Source organism: Rhipicephalus sanguineus, chromosome 9, assembly GCF_013339695.2.
Source record: "Rhipicephalus sanguineus isolate Rsan-2018 chromosome 9, BIME_Rsan_1.4, whole genome shotgun sequence".
NCBI lineage: Eukaryota > Metazoa > Arthropoda > Arachnida > Ixodida > Ixodidae > Rhipicephalus > Rhipicephalus sanguineus.
In genome coordinates, this window is record NC_051184.2 from 89,383,618 (window position 1) to 89,410,294 (window position 26,677).

A 26,677-nucleotide genomic window follows, 5' to 3' on the forward strand; every position below is an offset into this window, starting at 1 on the left:
GAGATAGAACACTGGGCTCCCACGCAGAGGGCCCAGGTTCGAACCTCGTTCCATCCTGGAAATTGTTTTCTTATTTCGAGCGATAGTGGTTACGGACACCGGCGGCGGACAACTACGGTGCCAAAAACTGCCCTTGTTGTGAGCTCATAATAGCCTTCGCTGTAATTCTTCATCGACATCAGCCGCAGGATCAACAACGTGCACATAATGCCTTATACAGATGCGCAGCGGGTACCTCGCTTCTCTGCAGAATGACGAATAATGGCATAGCGGGTGCTTTCCTACCTCACAAAGATTGTGATGATTTATATGGCGTACTGGGTACCTTGCAAGTGTACTTGCAATGTATTCGTTGCCCCAAGAGAGTTTACAACGGGCAATGGAAAAGCTGCTCTTCCAGCTTTCGCTGTGACTATATGCTGCGTGTTCCGCGCAGTCCTGATGTTTCTTTTTCTTTCTCTTCGCTGTCGATTGTGTAGACACCCCCTGTGCTTAGTTCACGTGGATGTGCTTAGTTCACGTCTGGGCTTAGTTCTCGTGACTCAGCCGCATGTGACGGCGACCGAAAGTTCCGCTGCTTCGCATTTTAGGGTATGGAAATGCGCACTGTGGAGCGACAGTGGGCAGTACACTATAACAGCGAGGCTGCTGAAGCTAGCCGTAATTTGTGTGGCCTATCAGAAAACTATCGTTAATTCATTATCACGAACGGGTATGTTCCACAGAAATTGGGGAAATCCCTCTGCTCACCACTGGTGCACTAAAAATGAAGAAGGCAACAATTAGCCCAAGGAAAGGCTATCATCACGGGTATGTTCCACAGAAATTGCGCAAATCCCTCTGCTCACCACTGGTTCACTAAGAGAGAGAGAGAGAGAAAACTATAGAAAGAAAGAGAAAGAAAATTGAGAGAAACAATAGAAGATGAAGACATAAAAAGATAGAAAGAACGCAGAAAGAGAGAAAGAAACAGGGAGAAGAATGAGATAGAAAAAAAAAGAATGATCGAGAGAGAAAAACAGAGATAAAGAAAGGGTCGTTCTATGAGAGGTGCGAACGCTCGGTTCTGGAGATTGGACATCCGTGACGTCGTGACTAACAACCTAGAAGCAAGCAGATTAGGCTTCAAAATCGTACAGTTTCGCTGCTTGAAGGCTCGCGCGACTTAGTGCTATAGCTTCGCCAATTTATTTCTTATTCCGCCATCACTCACGTATGTACGTGGAGTTTTTCGAGCGCAGGTTTGCTGGAATGGACAGTACTGCGTAATATATAGGCGATCTTACGTATGGCACACGGGCGCCGCCATCTTGGGCTGTTAACGAATGTTTTCTTATTTATTTTTTGTTGTTGTTGTTTTGTATCTCGTGACGGTGGATTGATAAGGTCAGGAAACGCCGAATGCACCAGCCCAACCGTTCCCTTGCGCATACGTCCACCGTAGCGATGTTCGTTCAGTTGTTGATGTAAGACGACAAGACCATTATGGCGGCACCGAAACCCGTCCCTAAAGAAAACGCGAAATGGTGCGGTTTTTTTTTTTATTCCAGTTTCTCACGCATATATGCGTGGATTTTTTCGAGTGAAAGTTTGCTGGAATAATTAGCACTGCGTAATCGATACACCGGCCAGCGCTGGAGCTGCAGGTCGAAGCTGTGGAATAGGAGGACTGCCTGCCGAATGGAAAGAACTCGTGGAGTGTTTATCGTATCATCTGTGTAGCGCGACCGACGCACTCGAAGCTTCCTAGCTCGATCGAGGATTCCTCGTCCAGCGAGCTGTCTCGGACAGCCTCGCCGTCCGCGCCACATGTCGCATCCACAGCGGGAGGTCACAGAAAATACCGCTGGCTCTTCCGTTCCTCCCCATTTCCCTCCCTACCTCTTTTGGGAGGCTTCGTACGCATACACGCCTGCTCGTGTGTCGGGGCGTAGGCCCGCGTACAGGACAGCGCTTGAGCGCGCCACGTGTCTGTGTTTGAAGCCTGTCCTATCCGATAGATGGATAGATCCTGTGAGATTCCCCCCTTTGAAACGAGCCGGCGGACCACCAAGTTCATTTTCTCATTATCATCATCATTTTTAGCCTATTTATTTCCAATGCAGGGATCTGAGTTTATTCCAGACATGCATACACAAATACATGGCTCAGGAGAAGAGAGAGAGAAAAAAAAAGGCCGCTCAATCGCAGCATGACGATGCTCTTCCCGAACCACGAATACATCGGTACTGCGGTATGCACAGAACAGAAATAGCACAGGCTAATGATGTTGCATGAAGAACCCAGAAAAAAAAAAGCCAGAAAAACACGGTGCACTATAAAATGGGCAATGCTACAATTACAACATATCTCGGGATACATTCGATGCCAGTTACACACACAAAAACAAAAGAAATATAGTGGCGGGACAATGCACACATTCACGAAATAAGTTTCGGACGAAGGCCTGTCCCAATGGTTCACCCTATCTTGTGAGAGCCGACGTGCGACTGCCATTGCCAGACACCCAAGTCAAGGATTACGGTCACCTCCAATTCTTTTTAAAGTTTTCTTTGCATAATTTGTTATATATTTATAATTTTTGTACCTTAGCCGCATCTCTTCAACGTGTTCTTCGGGCTGAACCGATCTATATATAAATGTGAGGAGTCGTTTGCGAAAGGCCTGTTCAAACAGATGTATTTGCGGCCGTCGTGCCATTCCTTTTTAATAGCGTTTTTTTTTTCTTTCGCTCGTGCGCAAGCGTCCACAAGAACGTCAAGAGCGCGGACGTTTGATCTTGTCGGCACTGCGTTGGTGCAAATAAGAGCGCAAACGGAAGGGCCGGACTCAATGTTAGAACGAATGGCGAAGGGGGAATGACATGACATTAGCCAAACACCGTGATGCGCACGGCTTCAGGCTCGGATGACGTAGAGTATTGATGTTGCGAGAAATGCACGAAGCGTATGGCCTCTGAGGCCTTAGAGCGAAATGTGTGGCTGCCCCCCCCCCCCCCTCCCCTCCACCGCAACTGTTTGATCGATGTCCCGTTCTCTCTTGACATAGGGATCGACTCGCACACGAGATATATTTGATGAGGGTCAGGGAGGGATCACGGTATGGACGACGGACTTCTGTTAGTGCTTCTTTAGTATAGGCCTCGCCGAGAAATAGCATGAATATTCTGTAGGAGGGCACGGTATATGTTAGCTTTCCGAAGTGCATCGCGGTGGGCCGCTCTGGTATTTCTTTTTTTTTCCCCTCTCTGCATGTTTGCGTGTCGCGTCGTTGGAGTTTCCTTTATTTTTTTTTCCCGGTTTTTTGGCTGCTGATTGTCTGGTTCACTTGATTTTTTTTTTCGCTTTGCAATGACACGTTTACACCTGTCACTCGCAGGAACAGTATGGGCCGTGCTCGCCTCGTGATTAATGCTACACAGCAATACACATCTTGTGTGTGGCGGTGAAGAAACCACGCGACATTCTTTCGCATGAAGAGTATGATTAATGGCGGCTCTCTGACTGTCGGTGTTGTCTTCTTGTTTGCATTACAGCAGCATGTACAGTTTGCACGCTAATGTAAGAATATACGCGAAAAAAAGTTAGACTGTAATACTCCAACGTGATCCCAAGCTCTATTTTATGTGCTCCAAACCTACTTCAACGTGCAATTTTTCAGCTCCAAGCCTCCCACACAACGCAGTTCCTCCTGCTCCTAAAATTTCCCCAAATTTTAAACTGGCTGGACCACGACTGTATACACATATATGTTGTATTATCTTCGCGCTTGTGACTTCAGAAGTTCCCGGGACGTTATCTTTTTTTTTTTATTGGGAGAGAAATTACCGTATTTTCTTGCGCGTAACCCGCCCCTTGGTGTATAAACCGCACCTTTAATTGCAACCCGCAGAAAAATTAGGAAAAAAGAAATCGCCGTGTGTTACCGGCACATTTAAGCCGTGCTAATTTCACACCTTTGTAGAGAGGACCACACTAACTTTGCAGAATATCGAAAAAAAAAAAAATCACGTGGTTTCACTCACCAGTCACTAACCCGTCCTCATCCGCTCTCAATTTGAGCCCTCGCTCTCACTACCGCCTTCTTTGAAATATACTGAGTATGTGCAGCGCAATGGTACGAAGACAAGAGAAGACACACAAACGACAGACTGGCGCTGCATGTCTGTCGTTTGTGTGTCTTCGCTTGTCTTCGTACCATTGCGCTGCACATACTCAGTATATTTCAAGACATGTACCAACTCGCCCATCAACAGATCCTTCTTGAACAAATCGCCTTCTTTGCTTTGCCATGAAGCGCTGTCGTGGTGCCATCCTTCACGCCGAAGTTCGTGTAGCTGAGAAATTAGTGTATCTTAGTAGGTTATACGCGAGAAAACGCGGTATACGGACGCTCTGGCCGAAATTTCGCCGTCGCTGTGATGTTCCGTGTAAACGTAAATATCGAAAGGTATTTAAGTTTAAATGAACGTAATCGGCGGGTGAATCTTTTTTAAAGCTGGGCTTCGGTACCCGTATGCTGTAGTAGATTTTGATTGTTTGGTTCTCAGGTTGTCATTGGCTTGTAGAGTAGGAGTTATGTGTAGTATTTGTGAGAAGCTCCTGCGGTCGCGTCAGCAGCTGTGGTGGAGCCATACCCACGGGCCGGCGCCACCGGGGGTAAGGTAGTGGGGAGGGGGGGGGGAGGCGATTGCGCCTCCCCCCCCCCCTCTGTCTCTCTTACCATGTTTGCTCTTGGGGGGGGGGAGGCGATAGCGCCCCCCCCCCCCAAGAGCAAACATGGTAAGAGAGACAGAGAATACAACTTTATTACGCATAGTAAAAAAAAAAAATCTTCCAGATCCGCGCCGTGAAAGCCGTCGGACAGCGAAACGAGTGTACGTGATTGGCTAGCACCATAATCATTTCGTTTTATTTATTTGTTTATTCACTCTCCTCTCTGGTCACGTGACCTGCGTGACTGCTACTACTACTACTACTACGACGACGACGACGACGACGACGGCACAGCGTAGATTAAGAGAGCTTCGCTGTGAAGACCATAGCTCGGCAGGCTCACTCATGAGTCGGCTCACTCGGACTCAGACTCAGGTCGGGCCATGCGTCTAAGTCTGAGTGAGTCCGGCTGAGTAATATATGTTGGTGAGCGTGAGTCCGGTTGAGAAAAAGTTGAGTCCGAGTCCTAGTGAGTCCATTTGAGGAAAATTTTTGGCTGCACTTTTTTGCCCCGACCTTCAAGAGACACTAATGCATATGTGCCCCGCCTCCCTGTCCCCCAGAAGTGGCCCACTTATCGGTGCCCCCCCCCCCCCTCCCCGCGAAAGTCAGAGAAATCCTGGCGCCGCCCCTGGGCATGCCCCTCTCTTTAGCAGCGAAACTCCATCGCGCACGCATCATTTACCTTCTGCAATCTCACGCGCGGGTGAACTTTCACACAAATTGCGGCCACAGTCTCGGAGCTCGCGTCGGGTTGCACTTCCACGGTTTCCCTCGCATTCCGAGTGGGGGCGCCCGAACACTTTGGCGCAGATGGGGAAAATAAAACGGGAGCTGGGGAGAGGAGGAAAAGAAGGGATCGAAGCGCCGGTCTCCGCCCTTCCGCGCTTCGGCCCCAAAAAGGACGATGTCGAGCCAGCGCCGCCGCTTTGTGCTTTATTATCTGGCCGTTAGGTGGCTTCCTCGGCCCGCCGCTTCCCTCCCTCACTCGCTTCCCGCGTCGTCCCGATTTTCATAACCTTTCTCCCGTCCGCTCTCGCTTTTTATACCCATTGCGGAAGAAGTGGGTTCTGTTTCGCTTTTTTTTGTGTTGTGTTCGCATAGCGGCGTTGTTAAAGATCCCGCGAGCTTGGCCGGCTGCGCCGGGGCCGACTGTGGGCGCTTTTTCCCGAATCGTCCGACGTTGAATCGGGGTGGGAGGGAGCGTCGTTTTGAGCGAGTGGACGGCGAATTCGCGGGGTGTTCTGGAGGGAAGAAACGTGTACGCCGGCTGGTCGTCCTAAGCGGCCGCCGCTAAGGGGGAAAATTGGAAGGGACAGCCTCGAGAAAGCGCGTCTTCCCGCCCTTTTTTTTTTTTCTTTGCGCGCGTGCGCGCTTCCCCATTTGGCCCGACGTTCACCTCGATTTCCCCCGTCCGACTGCCGCGCCCCTCGGTGGTGGCGCGGGGCGTTTTGTTGCTTGGCGCTTTTTTTTTTTTTTTTTGCGCCCGCCGTAAACCTTTCTGCACCGTCGCTGGCCAGGCCAGGTTCGCGCTAGCGGCCGGCCGCCCCGCACAGCACCCGAGGAGGCACGCCCGCGCTTTCTTCTTTTCGTTGCACGCAGCTGGGTGTCGCCGCGCTGTTGTGTGCGTGTGTCTCTCTCCGGCCAGAGTCGACGCGCCTCTTCGCTTCTTCAACTTTCGCTCGAGTGCGCGGGCTGCGCTCAGTTGAGACGGTCTCCTCCGTGGCCGCGTTTCGTGCGATCGCACCGAAGCACTGCGGCGAGTTGGGTTGTGTTTTAGCTCGTCTCGGCGGACCCACGAAGGCAGACGGACGTGATACCTGCGTGAAGTATCGCGATCGGTATCCCCGGACGCAGCGAACCAACGCACGCACCGCGGTTGTGGTCGACCCGCAGTTTCAGTGTTTGGTGAAACGACGTCGACGCCGCAGAATCGGCGTGCTCGTTATTTACTTCTTAAACGCCGCGGATGGTCGTCCCAGTGACTTGCCGCTGCCGCTCCCATCACGGCGTGACGGCGGAGACCGTCTGTGAGTACGGCGGCGGCGGCTGTTTCTCGACCGCGGCATCGCTGGGCGTTCGCCTCCTCCGCGCGCTATGAGTCGGTCGCCGCCGTCGTCGGACCTCGTGTTTCGTAATAGTGGTTGCGAGGCCGGCCCGAAACGCAAGCAAAGCGGACGAGGCCAGCGCTGTTGCTGCTACGCCGCCGCTGGGCCGACGGCGCCCGCAAATAGCCGCCGCGGCCGAACGTCAACAACATCGCCGTCTCGGCGCGCCCAAAAGCGAATCTGCGCCGGCGACTCGCCGCTGCGTCTGTTGTTCGTCGAGGCCCGTCGCGGAACCGTCCAGTCCAGCCGCGTCCGGTGGTGTCCGCCGCAGCGTCGCCGACGTGTCGTCTCCGGCGTGGCGTATACGTCAGATTGTTCCTTGTGTGCTGTGGAACTGCGCTCTTCGTTGCTAAGATTGCGATACGTCGACCGCCGTGTTTGAGCGGATCCGGAGGAACAGGTGGATGTTGTTCTTGCATTCGACGTCCCGCTGTTTGCGACACCTGGTTAGCCGTTTAGGCGACGTTTTTGTTGAGGCGTTTGTCTTCGTTTGATGCACCTTCAGAGACTGTCGGATGCCACTTCTGGCGCTGACACTCCGAGATCAAGCAAGCGATCGGACAGACGGACTCCTTGAGGTTGTTTCCTTTGCGTGCTCTCATAAAGAAACAAAAAATGTATATAGACACACGTATAGCGAAGTGCTGTTCTTCACCACATCGAGCGCCGCTCCCCAATCGAAGTAGTGCACTCCGACTGTGACCCAACGGAAACCATCAGGCCCTGGACACTTAGACGGCACCGACTCTGACGCGTCCAAATTTGTGTCCCTGCTCAGTGGACTTTAGGAAGAAAGATTCATCAGGAGAGTGAATCGGAAAGTCTAACGCAATTCGGGACCGTTACCGTCGCTTCCCCCGCCCGTCTTGCGGCTCTTCAAAAACATATCTTTCAACCGTTTCAAGTGGTCGCTGCTTCCAGTAGCCGCCGGCGCACGTCTTTTATCCTATCGGCGACACCTTTACAACGGAAAAAAAAAGTATATATATATATGAAAGGGAAGACAACAACATATCGTTTTTCTTTGCGGTCAATAATCTCCGAGTACCCTCCGGCGTCAGTTATCGGGAGGCCCCCGTAGTACTTGTCTATGTTTGCTGACAACGGGAGGATCGCACTGTGTCGCGCCCGTACTGCGGCCGGTACCGGTAGGTTCGTGAATTGCATCGGCTTGCGATACACTCTTTCACCACCGGATCGCCTCTATATACCGTTCCAGCAAGGGTGCTGAAATCTGCGTGAACTATCGTGCTTGTTCAGACTGGATCGTCGGGGCTAAGTGTTTTGAAAACTGCGTCGACGCGTTCCGGCGGTGATGTGGACGTACTTCGGCGCGGCCGGTACAGGCTGCGCTGCTACGGTGCGTGCGGCATGCCGCGGCCTGGACAGTTGTGGCGGCGATGGCGCGTCGCCACGAGTGGGGACAGGACTCGGACAGATGATGATCCGACGCGCGTGGCCGGCAGTCCCGGACCCGCAGCCTGGACTCGCGACGAGTGCCGTCCGACCGGCGACAACGATCGCAGTGCCGTCGTCGTTCACGCGCAGCCCGCGCCCATGTCGCCTCTGCCTGTCGTCTTCGTGAATGAAGTCGGTTTACGTAGTGCGTCGTGTGCAACCTTTCCCCAGCCTGTGTTACCGTTTTTAAAAATTTTGTTTTGCTTTCTGAGTAAGTTCGTTTACCTCGACATGTGCAAGAGCCTTCAGAGATCGGGAGAGCATCACCGAGAATAGGTGGGTAGCAGAATCGGCAGTTCTGGTCTAGTACAGTCTGAATCGTGCTTGTCTAGAACGGCCATTTGGCCACTTCAGCCGTCGTTTCTTTTTTTTTTTTTGCAAGTGTTAGCAGACACCGATGCCTTAACAATACGAAACGTAGTCATCCAGCATGCTAGCTCCTTGTGCTATAACTCAAGCATGAATGGAAGCTTGTAGATAACACGAGGTAGCAGCTTCGGACAGTGACAGTGTCTACAGCCACACGCTCGACTGCTCTAGACAAGTGTGACTCAGACTGTACCTCGATGTGGAGTCTCTGCTCTCGCAAAATTCAATGTAGCGTTGTTATACACCTGTCACACGACACATGTAGCGTCATTCGCAGTGAATGACATTCACACCGTATGTCATCGTGGTCTTGCTTTCCTGGTCTACACGAGTACATACCTGCCAAGTCTCCCGGATTACCCGGGAGACTCCCGGATTTTGAACGTTTCTCCCGGTTGTACGGGTCATAGGAAAATCTCCCGGAAATCCAGTTTTGCCCCGCGCGTCCAGTGCATTGTCCGCCCCGTGCGTCACGGTGACGCGAGTTGGGACGTTTCGCGTAGAGATGCGCTACACGCAATTGAAAAATTGATCCTAAATGTGTTATAGGTTATATCAGCCGTTAATATTTCGTAGATGATGCGTTTGTGTACACACAAATCTATCCCACAAGTTATCTCGCCTTCAAAATTTTGTGTCGATTACTACTGCTTTAAGTGGAGAGCCCAGCACTTTTAAGTGCTGGGCTCTCCACTTAAAGTAGCCGTTACCGATGTCTGTCGAGATAGCGTGTTCGCCAGTGCTTGCGACCGTCCCCGTCTCAACGGCGCCCCTTATGGTCCCTTGCCCGACGAAATAACTGGTAAGCAAGCGACGACAGGCCTCGCACGTGGAGCGATGTTATTGCATGTGCCCTTCGCGCGACGGTGACGGCCGGGTCGTTTCATCTCTGCTTCAACCGCGTTCTTCCCTAGCGCTAGCGCGCATTTACTCGCACGTGAAACAGACGATGCGTAAGCGATGTTATCGGTTTGGAGTCTGTACAGATCAGCGGCGACCGCAAAATCCCGCTGACAGTGTCCATATAATTGCTATCGCACTACCGCCCCCCTTCCCCCCACGGTCGGCATACTTTATACCTACCCCCCCGATTACATTTTTTTTTAACTTACCGATGTTGACACTTTTTGCTATGCCCCTGTTGTTGAGATTACACGTCACGCTTTGATGAGTTCAGAAAACTAATTCTGTGGGTGAATGCCCTTAGTGTTGAATGTCATTCACTATGCCCGTGTCGTAGCAACGAAAATGGCGTTAACATGTAATCACATTCACTGCGAATGACATTACATGTGCCGTGTGACAGGGGTATTATCTTGTATGCCTGTGGTGATTGTTGAAAAGTTGCCTGCACTCTCAAGTAGGAAAGAGCTCTTGAAGCGACCCCCCCTCACCAAGTGGGGCATTGCAAACAGATAAAAACCGTGTTTGCATAGGTTGCACAGTGATGGTCCCATCTGCAAAGCATTGCAGTGACAGTCAGCAACAGGCTGATTCTTCGGTAGCACGGGTGTTGCTGTCCAGCCCATGAAGCATTTGCATAGATGTGCCAGCCAGTTATGTTTGCTCAGTTGTGATGTCAGATGCCTTTTGCAAGTTTAATATAGTTAATTTTGCCATGCAGGTATATCATCGAGTTGCTGGTTTTAAGTTGAAAACCTGGATACCGCGGTAAATTTTTGATAAGTCTACCACTTGCACCAGCAAATCAAAAATTAGTAAGCTATGTACAGACTCCAGATGGCACGGCTTTCTTACATAGTTGAAAGGCAAGGGCTCTGCTTTCCTGTAGTTAGTGTAGCATAAGTATACACACAAAAATAAAGAGCAATCTAGAATTCATACAGGAGTGCCTCATTCGCTTCTACTAAGTGAAGATGTATTGTCTGGGGGCTAGACCACCTTACCTGTGAAGTGCAGCACATGTGAGGTCCTTCCACACCACATGGGAATGTGGCTCTTGCAAGCATGTAAGTGGTGTGCAACACCGTTAACCAGGCGTTGCCGTGAAGTGCAGTGCTTGCAAAATTGATCTCTGCAGTAGTCGTTGCCGCTAAGCTCAGTGCTTGCAAAATTGAGCTCTGCAATAGTGCCATGTTCAGTTGTGAGTCTGCGCGAGTCCTGTTTTTCTCGTCTTTGTCTTTGTCTTTTTTAGCGCAGTTTTAGTCATCATTGTGAAGAAAGAAAAGCTGGTAGGCTGTAACGTAAACACTGCGTTAGTCTCCCGCTCTGACATGAAAGAGGCAGCGTGTGAATTTCGCTTGTGGGAACTAGTCTGTGAAAGCAGAGAGTTTTAGTTTGTCCACAAGTTTATTGGGATTTGTGTATTACTGGGGTACCAAAGGCATAAACATGAATAGCCAGTTTGGTTACAATATGTGCATGCAGAGAACAGCCAGGCAGGCACAGAACTCTTAGCATTTAACTGCATTTTACTTCACGGCTGGTGCCAATTATCGGCAGGGGGACTGTCCCGCATTGAGGGCTATTCTCCTGCATCGCGCAAGAGATACGAAAATCTTAAAAATATTCCTCATTTTGCACTTTATTATTGTTCGGCAGCGCCTTGATTTCAGCAAAACCTTACCACTCTGTTTGAGGATGTGTTAGCTGTGAGAGCTCCAAGCTTCCTAAAAGGTCTGCTAGCCGCATGGTTCACAGCAGATTTCATCTTCTGGAATTTTTTAACTAAGCATGCATTCAGGTGTGCATATATCCATTTCATTGAACATGAGACACCTTCTCCGTAAGACGGAAATATTTGCCTTTGAAAATGTGGGACTGCTAACTGCTCCAAAAGACTCATTTGCTGCTCCAAAGTGGGGTTTTATCCGTTCCAGAAGCTGTGTCAAAGTGGTGTCGTTCAATCACGTCACTGAAATCCAGCGGGGGTTATTCACTACAGCATGTCTCATAACCCATTGGATGATGTTAAATGGTATCATTTTAAAAAATTATTATTACAGAAGTACTACCTGAGGACACTGAGGTCAGTGACATCAGCTAGGGAACTGTGAACATTCTATTTCAAACTCGTGAATAATTACTACAACATATCAAGCTGTCGAGCTGTGTTGCACAGCTTTTTGCCTGGGGGACTCCCAACAAGTGTGTTGGAAATAAAGTGGATTCTGATTCTGATATAAATTATTATAAGACTTCAAACCTCCTTTAGTTTTGCAACAGGCTAGCCACAACCTCAGCATGATGTTGAAGTCATGTTTTTGTTTTTTTCTTTTAAATTTGCAGTTACCTTTTAATTTATTTACTTCAATTAAAAAGTTCAGATAACTTTCCCCATGCTTTCCTTGCCTTCATCACATGTTTGATTATTATGGATCCTACTGTACACAAGCACTCCCTATTAGTTACCTCATTTAGGACCACATAGCTACTTAATGCTATGCTTAATTCTAAAGAACAGTAATTGACGAAAACAAGCTTTGTGAAGAAACAGTTGCGCGAGATTCCTAGTTATGTTTTCAAGTGCATCATTGTTCATGATGCTCTTTGCAGGTCGTGTTGAAATTAAATAGAATTTTATTTTTACTCGAGTATACTTAAGATTAGTTCAAATATGTCTAAATGCATAGCTTTATGGTCCACTTGAATATGTGCATCATGTCATTAGCAGTGTAGAAAAGAAGGTTTGGCCAATTTAATTTTAAAAGAAGGATGCATAGAATAGGAGGGGTAGGCAGTACCCCTGATGCCAGCCTCTCGTTCAGATAATAACAAAACTGAAAAAGCTTAAAATAAACGTTGAAATCATATGCACGTACACTGAAACCTCGATATAACGAACACGGATATAACGAAATATTGGTTATAACGAAGTAAATTAAAAATAGCCTTGCAATACGTACAGTGTTAGGAATATACATTTATAACGAATTTTCGCATATAACGAAGGTATTTTCGTGTAAGATGTAACTTTGTTATAATAAGGTTTGAGTGTATATCATGACGTACAAACACTACAGTAACTCTCGTTAAATGGAACCTGAAGGGTTCATGAAACTACGCTCCGTTTACAAGAGTTCCATTTACTGGGAGGTAAACAGGGGCGTAGAATTCAAGTGCAAAGCCAGTCATATTAGAGGCAGTTGTTCCGTTTAAGCAACAATTCCGTTTGAGATTTCCGTTCACTGTGAGTCTACTGTGTCTTGAACTAATGTTGCAATAACCTAGTTAATTACATTTTTTTTTTTCAAAAAGCAGTGCTTGAGTGATTGTACAAAATTGTCACCAGTGCTTTAATTCACTCTGGAGCTCATTCCACATTTTCTGTTTGAAGAACTGTAACAATCACTGACCGTAAACATTTTTGTAGGCATAAGTATTGATGCAGCTAGAGGAAAAATTTCAAGTGTTACTGATTGCATTCTTTGTGTCATTTTCTCAAGAAGGAGCGAGTGGTAGGCTTTCTAATATTGTATTTGTTTGTTAACTGGGATTTTACCACATGCAGTGATCTTTTTATTTCTTTTTCTTTTATTATTTTTTAAGGACACAGTTCATATACAGTAGAATCTCATTAAGGAAACTTGAAAGGAAAATTGTGTTCGATTTAACAGGAGTTTCCTTTATTGAGTAAGTATAGGGGTGCAGCAGTCAAATTCAAAATCAACCAAATTAGAGGTAGTTTTTCCAATAAAGTAGCAATTTCGATTAAGCGATTTTTGTATACTGAGACTCTGCTGTAAGTATGATGTATGACAGTTGTCAAAGGCTTACTTCGACTTAGCACCACAGTTATTAACAAAATGACACAGGCGTTTCGCCGCCTATGCAGGTGGCATCCTCAGTGTACACTGGCAACAGATGAGTGGAGGTCGACCAGTGCACTAGTCACTTATGTCCCTGTAAACGTCTGGTGGGGGCCGCGGTTGTCGTTGCAAGCCGATGCGTCGCCACAAATAAACCATAATTTTACTATCGGGAATTCACCCGGCTTTTGGAACATCTTTGCGTGGAACACAGGGATGGACGCCTCGAAGAAGGAGACCAGATCCTGGCGATAGACGGCCAGCCACTGGACAGCAACATCTCGCACCAGCAGGCCATTGGCATTCTCCAACAGGCCAGGGGAACCGTGCAACTTGTGCTTGCCCGGGGTACACCGGTCAGTGCCACTCCACCCGCCACCCAAGGTGAGTGTGCGCTCATAAAGTGCAACGGTTGCATAGAAGAAATGAATTGCAAAAAGCAGTAAGGCAGTTATGAAAAATCCTCGAGCAGGGGGCATCGCTGGAGCCGACGTTTCAACAAGCAGACTTGCCTTGGTCAAGGCAGCTTGTCTGAACGTTGGTTCACCGACACCACCTGTATAGGGATTTTTCAGTTCTTCAAGCTGCCATTTTTCCCTAAACTTCTTCCTGATTAGGAAGTCTGTTAACTGTTCACCCATACATACATCAGCGATAGCTACTCGCTGCATGTGAGGAATGATGAACCTCGAAGTGTGCTTGCATGTCTTTTTTTCTTCACACCGCTTCACTTTATTCGTAACTTTATCGGCCGGCGTCTGCAAAAACTGGACAGATAAATGGGAGCTATGTAGCGTCCTTCGGCATCGATGAAAAATCAGCCATGACCAACACGAAAGAGAATCGCGGAGAACCACTGTATACCAAAATGTCGTTAGGCACGTTGCGACGCGACTAAAATTGCCTCTTTAGTTTAATTGCTGGTGGTGTTCGCAGTACCGTGTATCAGAATTGCAAAAGCAGTGGTGTCATTTAACGAATGTCTTTTAGCATTGCCTTAATACAAAACCAAACAAACATGAGGCTCGGGGGCCTATACCGTACCAGGGAACATGGAATATCATTCCTTGTTAGTCCTTCCCGATTGACCATATCGAAATACATCAGGGCTCCCCACATGGGCAGTGCCAACGACGTGAAGCATGATGACACGGAGCAAATGAAATAGTATGCCGTATTCTGTGTTACGGTGTAGGCCCATTGTGCTCCCTTTGAGCAAAAGTTCATTTTGACTAGGCTTGTGCGAAGTGCGAATGAATATTACAGTAGTCAAGTTCAGTTCAATTTGAATTTAAGTTATTGGCAATTTCGAAGTATTCGAAATGAACGAATAGGTGTATGTTAGTCCGCATGTAACTCCCCTGTAAAGGTGGTTTCACTGCAATGGAGGGGTGCTATGCCGTGAATACACCTATCCAGGGGAAATCTGCACTGCCGCGAAACCCCACTTCAAGGCTAAATGGACATATTACCCTCACATCAATTCATCTTTTTTTAAGTTTAAAAGCTTGTTAAAACCAGTTTATATGCTCTAAGTACAGTAAATTTTAAAACGTAACTTATTTTACAGGTTACCATTTGCGTTCTACCGAAAGTCAAATCCTGGTACAATTCGAAGTAGCTTTCACTTCTCTTTGAACCAAACAGAATGACATTTGCACATGCCTTGTTTCAATTTAAAAAAATATATTGTGCAGGTTAGTTGGGTCATGACAAATATGCTCATTTTTTTTAATAATATCTGATATATACTATACGAATTCGATTCGAAATTATTCGACCAAATCACCATTCACTTTGAATTCACTTCAGATCTAAAATTTACTATTTGCACAAGCCTTATTTTGACCAATTTATGTTTATCAAGACTCCGTTGTACAGAGGGACACCTGTTGTCACCACCTGTGTCAGTTTTCTAACGTCCAGTACCGTCATGGTAATGACAGTACTGCAGCTTTGTCACTGTAATCATCACCTTAAACTAGCAGGCACCACCACCAAAATGCATAAAGCCCATATTTTGCACATACCGACTTGTTCAAGTTTTCTTTTTTTTTTTTTTCTAAGGCCATACATGAATGGAATTGTTTTGGGAAGCAGGTTATGAGACTTAGCAATAACATTGTTGTGCCAGTACATTGCTACTGCTTTGTTTTATTGGTCATTTGCTGTTTAGTTTTTATTTGTATTGTGGGTCCTGCTTGAACCTTAAGTCCACTGTATAGAATAACAAATTTTTAAAAATGTATACGTATGTGGACACGCGAGTCTTGTGTTTACTGGTGTTCAGCAAGGCTGTACCTAAAATGTGGATTCAGCTGTATCTTAAAGCTTTCCAAAAATCATGTCTTCACAAAAGGATGTCATGCACTTGTATCTTTCAACAATTTGCTCAATTTCAACAGTATAATAATCAAGCCGTGGAAAGAATGAACTGGCGACAGAATCGTGATGTGATGAATGCAGACTTTGTCACCTCTCTTCCAACTTTATTGGACTACCAGTACTACTTATGGGAATAATCCTCGCGAGTAAAACATTTCTTTTTGTGTAACATTAATGAAGCAACATACTTTAGGTGCAGTTTTAGTACAAAATTAATCATTCTGACCGACTGAAAACTTACATCCAGGTGCACCTTCAAAGTGTTCTGGCTTTATGAGAATGATTTCACTGTAAACTAAGCCTATCCCGACGTTCCCATGCATTCAACTTCATCACTGTGACCGTTTGATATCTACGTAATGGCAGGAAACTTTATGCTTCTCTGGTTGGACACAACTCAAGAAGGCGGGAGAGCGCCACCCATGTAACCAAAGCGTGACCGCCGATTGCCTTCGTGACTAAAGAAATAGTCCCGCTCATGAGCCAGGCAGCAGTGTCACTGGCCGTCCTGTTCGTGACGTCAGCCTGGAGTGTGCGCCCATTCGTGCATGTTCATATTCATCCACCTTAGAGGAGCGAAAACTGCTGCCTTTTACAATTTTTGTGCATTTATTTATTTGTTCAAGTGCCCTAAGGGGCCCTCTAGGGGCATTACATATGGGGGGGGAGAGGGGGCTGAACATAATTTAGCAGACAAAAGATTGTTGCAGGTGGTTAATACAGTGTTATGGCACAACAGTTTGTGAAACATAGTAACAAGGCAAATGTACAAGTAACGAAGAAAAATACCGGACGTGAATAAGTACACTGAGAGAGCAAATATATTACTTAAAGTGCTAGGATTCCAGATACGTTAAACAAATGATTAAGCAAGGAAGACTAGACTAGTGTGGCAATTCTAGAGGGTAAGTCATTCCATTCTTTTGTTGGCTATGTTCAAGGCGAATTCTTGTACTTTTCTGTCCGGGCGAAGATGGAGTTTACTTTGTAAGCTTGATTTGAAGTATGGGATGGCGGTAATACATGCAACAGGGCAAGTGATGTGTTACTGTCATACAGAGTGTGTAAAAAATATAATCTAGAAAATTTTCTGCGCATTGCGAGTGGTGACTTGTGCCCTGCTATAGCTATGTTTCATTGCTGGCACAGGCACCCCTCCCCCTCATTTGCCGTCGAGTTCCCTCTCCGGATCCGCGACTGCTGGAAGCACCAAGTCGGCAGCCGACCGGGAAGAAGCCATGGTGCTGGGCACAGAGTGGGCCGAGGTGGAAGCTGTCGAGCTGCTCAACGATGGCTCGGGCCTCGGGTTTGGCATCATTGGTGGCCGCAGCACGGGTGTCGTCGTCAAGACTGTTTTGCCTGGCGGCGTTGCAGATCGGGTGAGTTGCATGAAACAGCTTGGATGAGTTGCATGAAACAGTAGGAATGGGCGAATGTTCGAGCGCTTCAAGTATTCGAACGGATATTACAGTATTAGAATTTGCTTCGACGCGAATTCAAATTATTCAAAATTTCAAGTTATTTGAAGTGAACTAATAAACATATATTTGACTGTATATAACCCCCCCACCCCACCCACTGAAAAGGTGGTTTCACTGCAGCGTGGGGCTATGCTGTGAAACCACCTGTCCAGGGGAAATCTGCACTGTCGCAAAGCCACACCTCAAGGTTAAATGTCGATATTTCCTTCACCGCGATTAATTATATTTAAAGTTTGAAAGCTTGTTATACAGGCTTATATGTGCTAGGTAGAGTCAATTTCAAAGCGTAACATATTTTACTGCTTATAACTTGCATGTTACTGCTTCTCAAATCTTGCTACTATTCAAGGTTTCTTCCACTTCACTTCAAACCAAGAAAAGTGACATTCGCACATGCCTGGTTCCACCTCTTAAAAATATTGTGCAATTTACTTGGGTCATGATAAAAATGCTCATTTTTCTTTATAGTATGTTCTAGATACTATTCGAACTAATCTATTTGAAATTATTTGACCCGATCACTATTCCTTTCGAATTCACTTTGAACCTCAAATTTACTATTCGCCCATCCCTACTTAAAAGGGTCCCCTCATTAGACCACATTGCACATTTTACTAACACACTGGAATTTGCAAGTTGTCTGGGGAGTGCTTTGGTGTAATTTTGAAATAAGTTCATCATAGAAGTTGGAAGAAATTAAGCTGTCCCGTTACCATTGTGCCAGGAGGCAAGGGCACTGTCATCCTCTTGGGTATGCATGGTAAGTTAAGAAAATAGCGCATCATACCCAAGCAACGCCAATGCTACGAATTCCATTCTAAAACTGTCTATTGTCAACTTCGAAAGTGGTTGTTACACGAAGTTGGTGCTTACAAGCAGTGATGCTACCGCTGCGCCAATTGCGCCAGACTGCGCCAAAGTGCCCTGGCTGCTACAACCAGCTACATTTCCTCAAAATTTGGCGATTCTGCGCCAAGCCTGCGCCAAAGGGGTGTACTCTGACTTTCAGAAATGAAACCAACTACATGAGGTTCCCCCATTGAGAGCGACATCGCGCTGTACGCGGACGTTCTCCATAAGAGTGATGAAAATGGAGACAAAATACAGTATAACCTCGTTACAACAGATCTGTTTACAACAGACATTCGGATATTATACACCAATTTGCGACGTTATGCCGACCTCCGTATTAGTCCCATTGATTGAGCTTCGTTCACAACGGATTCTGGTACAACGGACATTCGGATATAATTGACTGAAATTTCAGGCCAGCAAGGTGGTTAGGACTCCTTTTGAGCGGACTTTTCTACCACGGTCATTAACTTCCGACTTCAAACATCGCTTAGCATACTTTCGGGACGGGAGCAGCGCACCGCAGATATTGACGTACCGATTTAAGAACGAAGGCCGCCGATCCCCGGTCTGTCAATGATCAGCTATGCCTAGCTGTAGCGACAAAAAAAAAAAAAAAAAAAAACGGCGCGCAGCGTGCTTGGTGTTGCGTTTGGGACGCTGACACGCGAAATTGCGAGCCGCTGCCACCGCTTTTCCTCGCGGTCGCTGCGCGGCGAGCTTGGCCGGGGGGTCCGCTGCCGATGCGCAAAATGCCCATCCGCGGTTCTGAGGACCCAGCGGGCAATGCGATTCGTTGCTTGAGACGAAGGACATTACGGCTTCTTCGCTTTCGCATGTCCGCTAGCGCGATGTTCTTGCCCGCAAAGTTCGGATTTGGCTCGTACATCGGCACCGTGAACGCAGTTAGGCCTAACCACGACATCTAGTAGAAAGCTCGGTTGCGATGTGCGTGGCCGCGGTGCCCGATGTTTCAAAGTACATCATGCTCGATTGCGAGTACAAGGAGTTGTCCCGCGGTTGTCTTCGTCATAAGCTTCGAAGTGCTGATAAGAACCACCTCGAACAGCGGGTCCAACAAGTCAATGCTATTAGTCGCACGTTTGCGATGTTCGCGACGAGTGCGGCGCGCTATCGTAATCTGATGATTGAGCTTCCGCTTGCAGCTGCCCAACTAAAGCGTTCCAAATTATCGTCGACCCATAAACACAGAACGAGTGCGAACGCGTCACTAAATAGCGCAATTTTCGACAGCCACGACCTCGCGACGCACAAGCAGCAGACGACGATCCCGAAGCGAGCATTAACACGTTTTGGCTGCTTCTGCGGTAATACCGCAGAAGCAGCCAAAACGTGTTTTTCGTACGCTTGTTACTGAATGGAGGAGCCAGCTGAAATGGAGAACTTGAACGCGGAGAAATGCTCTTTACAACGAGCCCAAAATTGTGGCGCCCAGTTGCGCCGTTGCCGAGCTATAATTTTGAAAAACGCTTTTTTTTATATTTCCGCAATTTTCGCCAAGTCGGCAGACGCAAAACAAATTTTTTATAGCACTTCTACGTAGTTTTCACTGAAGATATTTTGGAATCAGATAGAAATGGGCTACAGAAACTGAAAATGCGATTTTCCAAAAATCGCATTTTTTTTGGTCTCCCGTTAAAAATAAGACCATGTTTGTGACTCGTAATTCTCTCCGGTTATAACAGACCCATTCCGTGTTTACATGAAAGTCTGTTGTAACAGTACTTGGATTTTACATACTCCCTTTACAACAGACCAAAATCCTCTTCACTATGAAGGTCTGTTGTAATGAGGTTATACTGTATCAATATGGTGTTGTCAAGCGGATGAAGGAACTGCATTTTGTGTTTTTTTTTGTAATCAAAGCATCAACTGTAGGCAACATGGCGTAGCAGCAGTCAAGCGACATGCAGCCATGAAACGGCACATTGATGCTACCAGTCGTCATTGAGACGCTTCAGGTGGGCTGCAGTGGCCGAAAACGATCCAGCCGACTTTGGAATTCGGCAGTCCATGGAACGTTTTGCAGTGTGACCGCGTGACAAACGCAGAAACTCTGTTTGTGCTTGGCATGACTCTCAAGGGCATCCCATACTCGTGGGCCGACACAGCAACTGCCTTGTTTCCCAAGTTATTTGGAGATTCCGAAACAGCGAAGCAGTTTAGTTGTAAGAGGTTCAAGGCATCCTACATAGTTAGTGATGGCCTCGGGCCGTATTTCAAGAAACTTGTGCTTGACGAGCTGAACAAGCCGGATGTGGTTTTATCTGTCAGCATTGACGAGACCCCTCTTCCTGAACAGAGGTGCCAACAACTTGATGTTGTAGTTCGGCATTTCTCCAACAAAATGCAGCGAGTTGTGGAACACCTACAGTCTTTCCGGCTGGGCTCTGCGACTTCGGAAATTTTGGCTAGTGAAGTGCGGAGAGCAATGATGGACCTGCCGCAGAAAAATGTCATTTGCTTTTCTACGGATGGCCCTAATGCAATGAAAAGCTTCAGAAAAAAGATGCAGGAAGCATACCCTGACATCATAGATGTAGGAGAGTGCTGCTTGCACAAAGGGCACAACTCATTTGCCCGCGGCTTGAGTGCTGTTGGCTCGGATGTCGACGCTGCTGTGGTCGATGTTTATTACTTTTTTCAAGAATTCTTCGGCTCAGAATGAATTGTTGAAGGCAGAGCACCTGCTCCAAAAGCTAGTTTTGCTGCTCCAAAACGCAATTTTGCCTGCTCCAAAAGCTGCTCCAAAGTGGCCTAAGCCAGTAGCATCACTGTACAAGGAAATGTGCAGTTCCGAAAAGCAGCTTGACAAGGATCCTGCATGACAAAGAGAAGCTACGGGATGCCTTCAGAAGTTCACGATTCGGGGCTCCGAAAAAAAAAAGAAGAAAGGCGACCACGAAGGATTAGAGAAGAAATGCGGCAGCAAGGACACATGGGAGCAAGAACTGACATTTTTATAATGAATAGTGGCTTGTAGCTGCCTAATAAAACTTGTGAATGGTGTACATAAGCCCATCGAAATTTTCTCCACTTTTCGAAAAGCTATCAGCTACATCCACCTTCTAGTGTTTATTTAAGAGGATGTATGCGCATAGTGCTGCACCTTTGCACATATTTCTCAGCAGTACCCGCCACGATCGTCTAGTGGTTATAGTGCTTGACTGCTTACCCGAAGGTTGCGGGATCGCGTCCCGGCCGCGGCGACCAGGTTTCGGTGGAGGCATAATACTAGAGGCCAGTGTACTTAGATTTAGGTGCACGTTAAAGGGCCCGTAAACAGGCTGCGACTTTTTTTTTTACACTCCCCAAACAAGCTCGTTAATTCGTACAGTAGACCATGGCGATCACGTTTTCCGAATATTACAGCGCTGCGCGCCGCGCAGACCCTTCATTTCTAAAAACAATTCCTGCACTTCTTTCCTACACCTGACCAATCCTCCTCGTATGCGCAGTGACGCAAACTCGGCGATCGGTGAGTTGACGTAGCACTGAGCTCGTCGATTGGTCTAAACCAGGCCTCAACAAGTTGTCAGTTCCTGTTCCCACCCACCGCTACGAAACTGCGCCCTGTTTCCGGCCCTGCGGTTTCGGCCACGCAGCCTGCGACATGAGCAACACGTAGAGGAAGCATTGTTCATTTGTCGGCTGCAAATCAATCCGAGAGAGGGGAACCTCCGGTAGCTCGGACGGGTCGCGCTTGCTTGGTTTTCCCATTGCATGCGCGCCAAGCGGGGTTCTTTTCTCTCACGCCCCTTGGTCGTCTTGGAAAGCAAGCACGCATTCCTGCTGCATTGTGAACTGTCACAAAGGTTTAAAAATACCAAAGAGCCGAAAACTGCCCGTAAAGTTACGGAGCACGTGCGACAACGTAAACAATAAACAACCAGGGGCTGCAGCAAGCGGAAGTGCATAGCAGAGGCTGATCGAGCTCGCCGATGACGTCAATTGCTGACGTCCTGTCACGTTGCCAAATTGGGCGGAGTTACGTCGACGGGCTATGCCTTCCCTTCCCTGTGGCTGAGAAGCGTGGTGAGGCCGCACGAAAATTTGAAACCAGCTGAAACGGATGTTCTAGCCTCTGTAACTTCCTTATTATAGCACATACTCGCAAAATTCTTGCGGCAACATGTTCACATTGCAAAAGTGCGCATATTTCTCTTCATTACAATTTCTGTACCTCAGGGTTGTTTACTGGCCCTTTAAGGAACCCCAGGTGGCCGAAATTTCCGGAGCCCTCCACTATGGCGTCCCTCATATAATAATGCCATTGTTTTAGAACGTAAAATTATTATCATCTTTTGCAGTAAACAGAATTCCTGTTACTTAAAACGTACTTATAGGCCAGTTGGTTGGTGTTTGCTGCCATACGCTATATGAACTCCTGTTAAATGGAACTAATTTCTTAGGTCCCTCGAAATTCTGTTTATCGAGAGTCTACTGGTATTTGTTATATAAAATTGTGGTGCCATCCTACAGCCAATCTAGGAGGGATTGATCAAGGGTTCGTTTCTTTGTTAGAGACAACCTAATGAGACCAGCAGACAAGGAAGCTAAGGGGACAGTATTTGTAGCTTTTAACTGTAGTCATCATCATCATCAGCCTGTCTACGCCCACTGCAGGGCAAAGGCCTCTCCCATGTTCCGCCAATCAACCCGGTCCTGTGCTTTCTGTTGCCACGTTATACCTGCAAACTTCTTAATCTCATCTACCCACCTAATTTTCTGTCTTCCCCTCACGCGTTTGCCCTCTCTTGGAATCCAGTCAGTTACCCTTAATGACCACCGGTTATCCTGCCGACGTGCTACGTGGCCGGCCCATATCCATTTCTTCTTCTTAATTTCAACTATGATATCCTTAACCCCCGTTTGTTCCCTGACCCACTCTGCTCTCTTCCTGTCTCTTAAGGTTACACCTATCATTTTCCTTTCCATCGCTCGCTGCGTCGTCCTCAATTTTAGTTGAACCCTCTTTGTAAGTCTCCAGGTTTCTGCTCCGTAGGTAAGTACCGGTAAGATGCAGCTGTTATATACCTTCCTCTTGAGAGATAGTGGTAGACTACCATTCATGATTTGATAATGCTTGCCGAATGAGCCCCATCCCATCCTTATTCTTCTAGTTATTTCACTCTCATGGTTCGGCTCCGCGGTTACTAGCTGTCCTAAGTAGACGTACTCCTTTACAACTTCCAGCGTCTCGCCACCTATCGCGAAGCGCTGTTCTCTGCCAAGATTGTTCCACATTACTTTAGTTTTATGCATATTAATTTTCAGACCTACTCTTCTACTTTCTGTATCCAGTTCAGTAATCATGAGCTGTAATTCGTCTCCCGCGTTACTCATCAATGCAATGTCATCAGCGAAGCGCAGGTTACTGAGATACTCTCCATTAACTCTTATCCCTAGTTCTTCCCAATCTAGGGCCCTGAAAACCTCCTGTAAACACGCGGTGAATAGCATTGGAGAGATCGTGTCTCCCTGTCGTACGCCCTTCTTTATTGGGATTCTGTCGCTTTCTTTATGAAGGACTATAGTGGCTGTGGATGCGCTGTAGATTTCTTCCATTATGTTTATATAGGCTTCGTCGATGCCCTGATTCCGCAGTGCTTGCATGACTGCTGATGTCTCCACCGAATCAAATGCCTTCTCGTAATCTATGAAGGCTATGTATAGGGGTTGGTTGTATTCCGCGCATTTCTCTATCACCTGATTGATAGTATGAATATGGTCTATTGTTGAGAAGCCTGTACGAAATCCTGCCTGGTCCCTTGGTTGATTAAACTCTAATGTCGTATTAATTCTGTTAGCAATTACTTTTGTGAATAGCTTGTAGACAACGGACAGTAAGCTGATGGGCCTGTAATTTTTCAGGTCCTTGACGTCCCCTTTCTTATGGATCAAGATGATGTTGGCATTCTTCCAAGATTCTGGTATCCTCCCTGTCGAGAGACACTTCGTATACAGGGTGGCCAGTTTCTCTAACATAATCTCTCCACCGTCTTTCAACAGGTCTGATGTTACCTGATCCTCACCAGCGGCTTTGCCTCTTTGCATTCCCTTTAGGGCTTTCTTTACTTCTCCTGTCAACACTGGTGGGATGTCAGATTCCTCTGGGCTATTGCTGCTTCTTACGTTATCATCCTGACTGTCTCGGCTGCTGTACAGATCTCTGTAGAACTCTTCCGCTATCTCAACTATTCTATCCATATTGGTTGTGACCTTGCCATCCTTGTCCCTTAACGCATACATCTGATTTTTGCCTATGCACAGTTTTGTCTTCGTAGCTTTAAGGCTTCTTCCGTTCTTTAGAGCATGCTCAATTCTCTCCATATTATACTTTCTTATGTCGGCTACTTTACGCCTATTGATCAACTTCGAAAGCTCCGCCAGCTCTATTTTGTCTGTTGCATTTGAGGCTTTCATAGCTTGACGTTTCTTAATGAGGTTTTTCGTCTCTTGGGATAGCTTACCAGTGTCCTGTCTAACGACTGTACCCCCGACTTCCACTGCACACTCCTTAATGATACTAGTCAGATTATCATTCATTGCGTCAATGCTAAGGTCGGTTTCCTCGGTTAAAGCCGCGTACCTATTCTGAAGTGAAACTCTGAATTCCTGTACTTTCCCTCGCAGAGCTAGTTCATTAATCGGCTTCTTGCGTATCAGTTTCTGCCGTTCCTTCCTCACGTCTAGTTGAATTCTAGATCTTACCATTCTATGGTCACTGCATCGGATCTTGTTAACTACTTCTACATCCTGTATAATGCCCGGGTGGTCGCACATTATGAAGTCTATTTCATTTTTAGTTTCGCCATTAGGACTCCTCCATGTCCACTTACGAGTAGTCCGTTTTCTGTAGAAGGTGTTCAAGATCCGTAAATTATTGCGTTCTGCGAACTCTACTAGTAACTCCCCTCTGGCATTTCTAGAGCCGATGCCATATTCCCCAACTGCATGATCTCCAGCCTGCTTCTTCCCTACTTTTGCATTAAAGTCGCCCATCAGTATAACTGTATAAGTTTAACTGTAGTATAGTAATTATAAGTAGATAGTGGCGCTGGCTAACACTCACAGGATGGCATTAACATAAATACCCAATAAAGTGAATGGGAAAGCGACGTTCCTTAGCTTCATTGTCTGCTGGTTTCTTTAGGTTCGACCACTCTAGTAAGCCACGGTTGCTTACATCCGTCTCACGTTTCCTTCTTGTTGATTCCAGGATGGGCGGCTGCAGAGCGGGGACCACATTCTGCAGATCGGCGACGTCAACTTGCGTGGCCTGGGCTCGGAGCAGGTGGCCTCCGTCCTGCGTCAGGCAGGGGCCCGAGTGCGCCTCGTGGTGGCGCGCCCCTCAGAGTCCGGTGACCTGCCGGCGCCTCGGCCCGCATCGCTGCCGCCGCCCCTTGTGCTGCCCACCCGGCTCCTTGCCGACGCCGAGGAGCTGGAGCGGCGCCTGCAGATCCACAGTGCCACCGTCGCCATGGCAGCGGCCACAGGGGGGAAGCCCGGGTCACCTCTGCTTTCTGAAGTGAGTGTGGCACACGCACGGTGATGAGGATGAGCGTCAATGTTTGTGTCACGTATCTCGGGAGCGCTTGCAATGTCGGAATGGAGTTGGGAGAGAGAGAGAAAGAGTCGGGAGACACCGTGGCGTCACTGCAAACACCCTTTATCTAACATACCACGGCACACAAAAATGAACACTCAAAATTTACAACAATATTGATACATTAGGAAATTCCTGGGCTAGTGCGCTATCGCTGACAAAACATAGAAAAGCATTCTAGCTCTGCTTGGCTCCTCTAGCCCGAAAGTCTGGCCACTATGGCCTCTCAGTCACTCGCGATACCAATGGAGCGTTCTTACGGTTCGCGGTGTCCGCTGACTCGGTTCGGGGTCCAAGTCGACGCCCAGTCCCGTCGTCGAAGCTCCTGTCGACGTCTAAGGGTCGTCGTCGTTGATCAGATGCCTCACTGATCGTCCTCCTTGCCTATGCCTCGTTCTCCGTCGAGAACACCGGTCTTTCCCGGTCAGGCCTACTGTCGGCCTATCCTCAGTGCCACTGGCTCGAACTGTCGACGTGGCTCTCCGGTGATTGTCGGTGGGTTGCCGTCTCGTCGAGCAGTGGTAGTGCCGCAGGTGCCACGAGAACTGCATGATGAGGCTGCCGCAAGCCCGGGACGCCTCGCTCGGTAGACACCGAGGTCGACGGCCACCCTCCCGGGACATGCACAACACTGCCTCCAGAACTCAACCCTGCTGCTCTCGTCGCGAGTGCGACGCTGGCTTGCACCACCTTGCTCCTCGACAACTCCACTGAACAATGACTGCTTGTTCCTCTGGGGTTCCGCACCTCAGTTCGGGTCGCGTGGCACGCGCCTTTCTCCGGCCAATGGCTTGCATCGATGTGGCGGGGGTGCACACTATCGAGTACTTTTCCATTCCCCGCACACCATCGACGCATTGCGCTGTCCGGCACGCGCCCCGCGCCCCTTTACTCATGACAGTTTGACCCT

The 26,677-nt window shown here is 47.6% G+C and overlaps 1 protein-coding gene across 2 annotated transcripts in view; it reads left to right on the forward strand.

The window, feature by feature from the left end:
• The window catches only part of LOC119405994 (multiple PDZ domain protein), a 352,266-nt gene that overhangs the window by 44,609 nt on the left and 280,980 nt on the right, over positions 1 to 26,677 (forward strand). The window contains exons 1-4 of one of the 2 annotated variants that reach the window (XM_049419279.1): positions 8,421 to 8,557; positions 13,634 to 13,803; positions 16,954 to 17,183; positions 25,381 to 25,689. In XM_049419279.1, the coding sequence (XP_049275236.1) occupies positions 17,043 to 17,183; positions 25,381 to 25,689 (450 nt within the window). In that variant the 5' untranslated portion in view covers positions 8,421 to 8,557; positions 13,634 to 13,803; positions 16,954 to 17,042. Of the gene's footprint in view, positions 1 to 8,420; positions 8,558 to 13,633; positions 13,804 to 16,953; positions 17,184 to 25,380; positions 25,690 to 26,677 lie in introns of those variants that run through there. The other variant, XM_037672815.2, reaches the window with a different exon arrangement.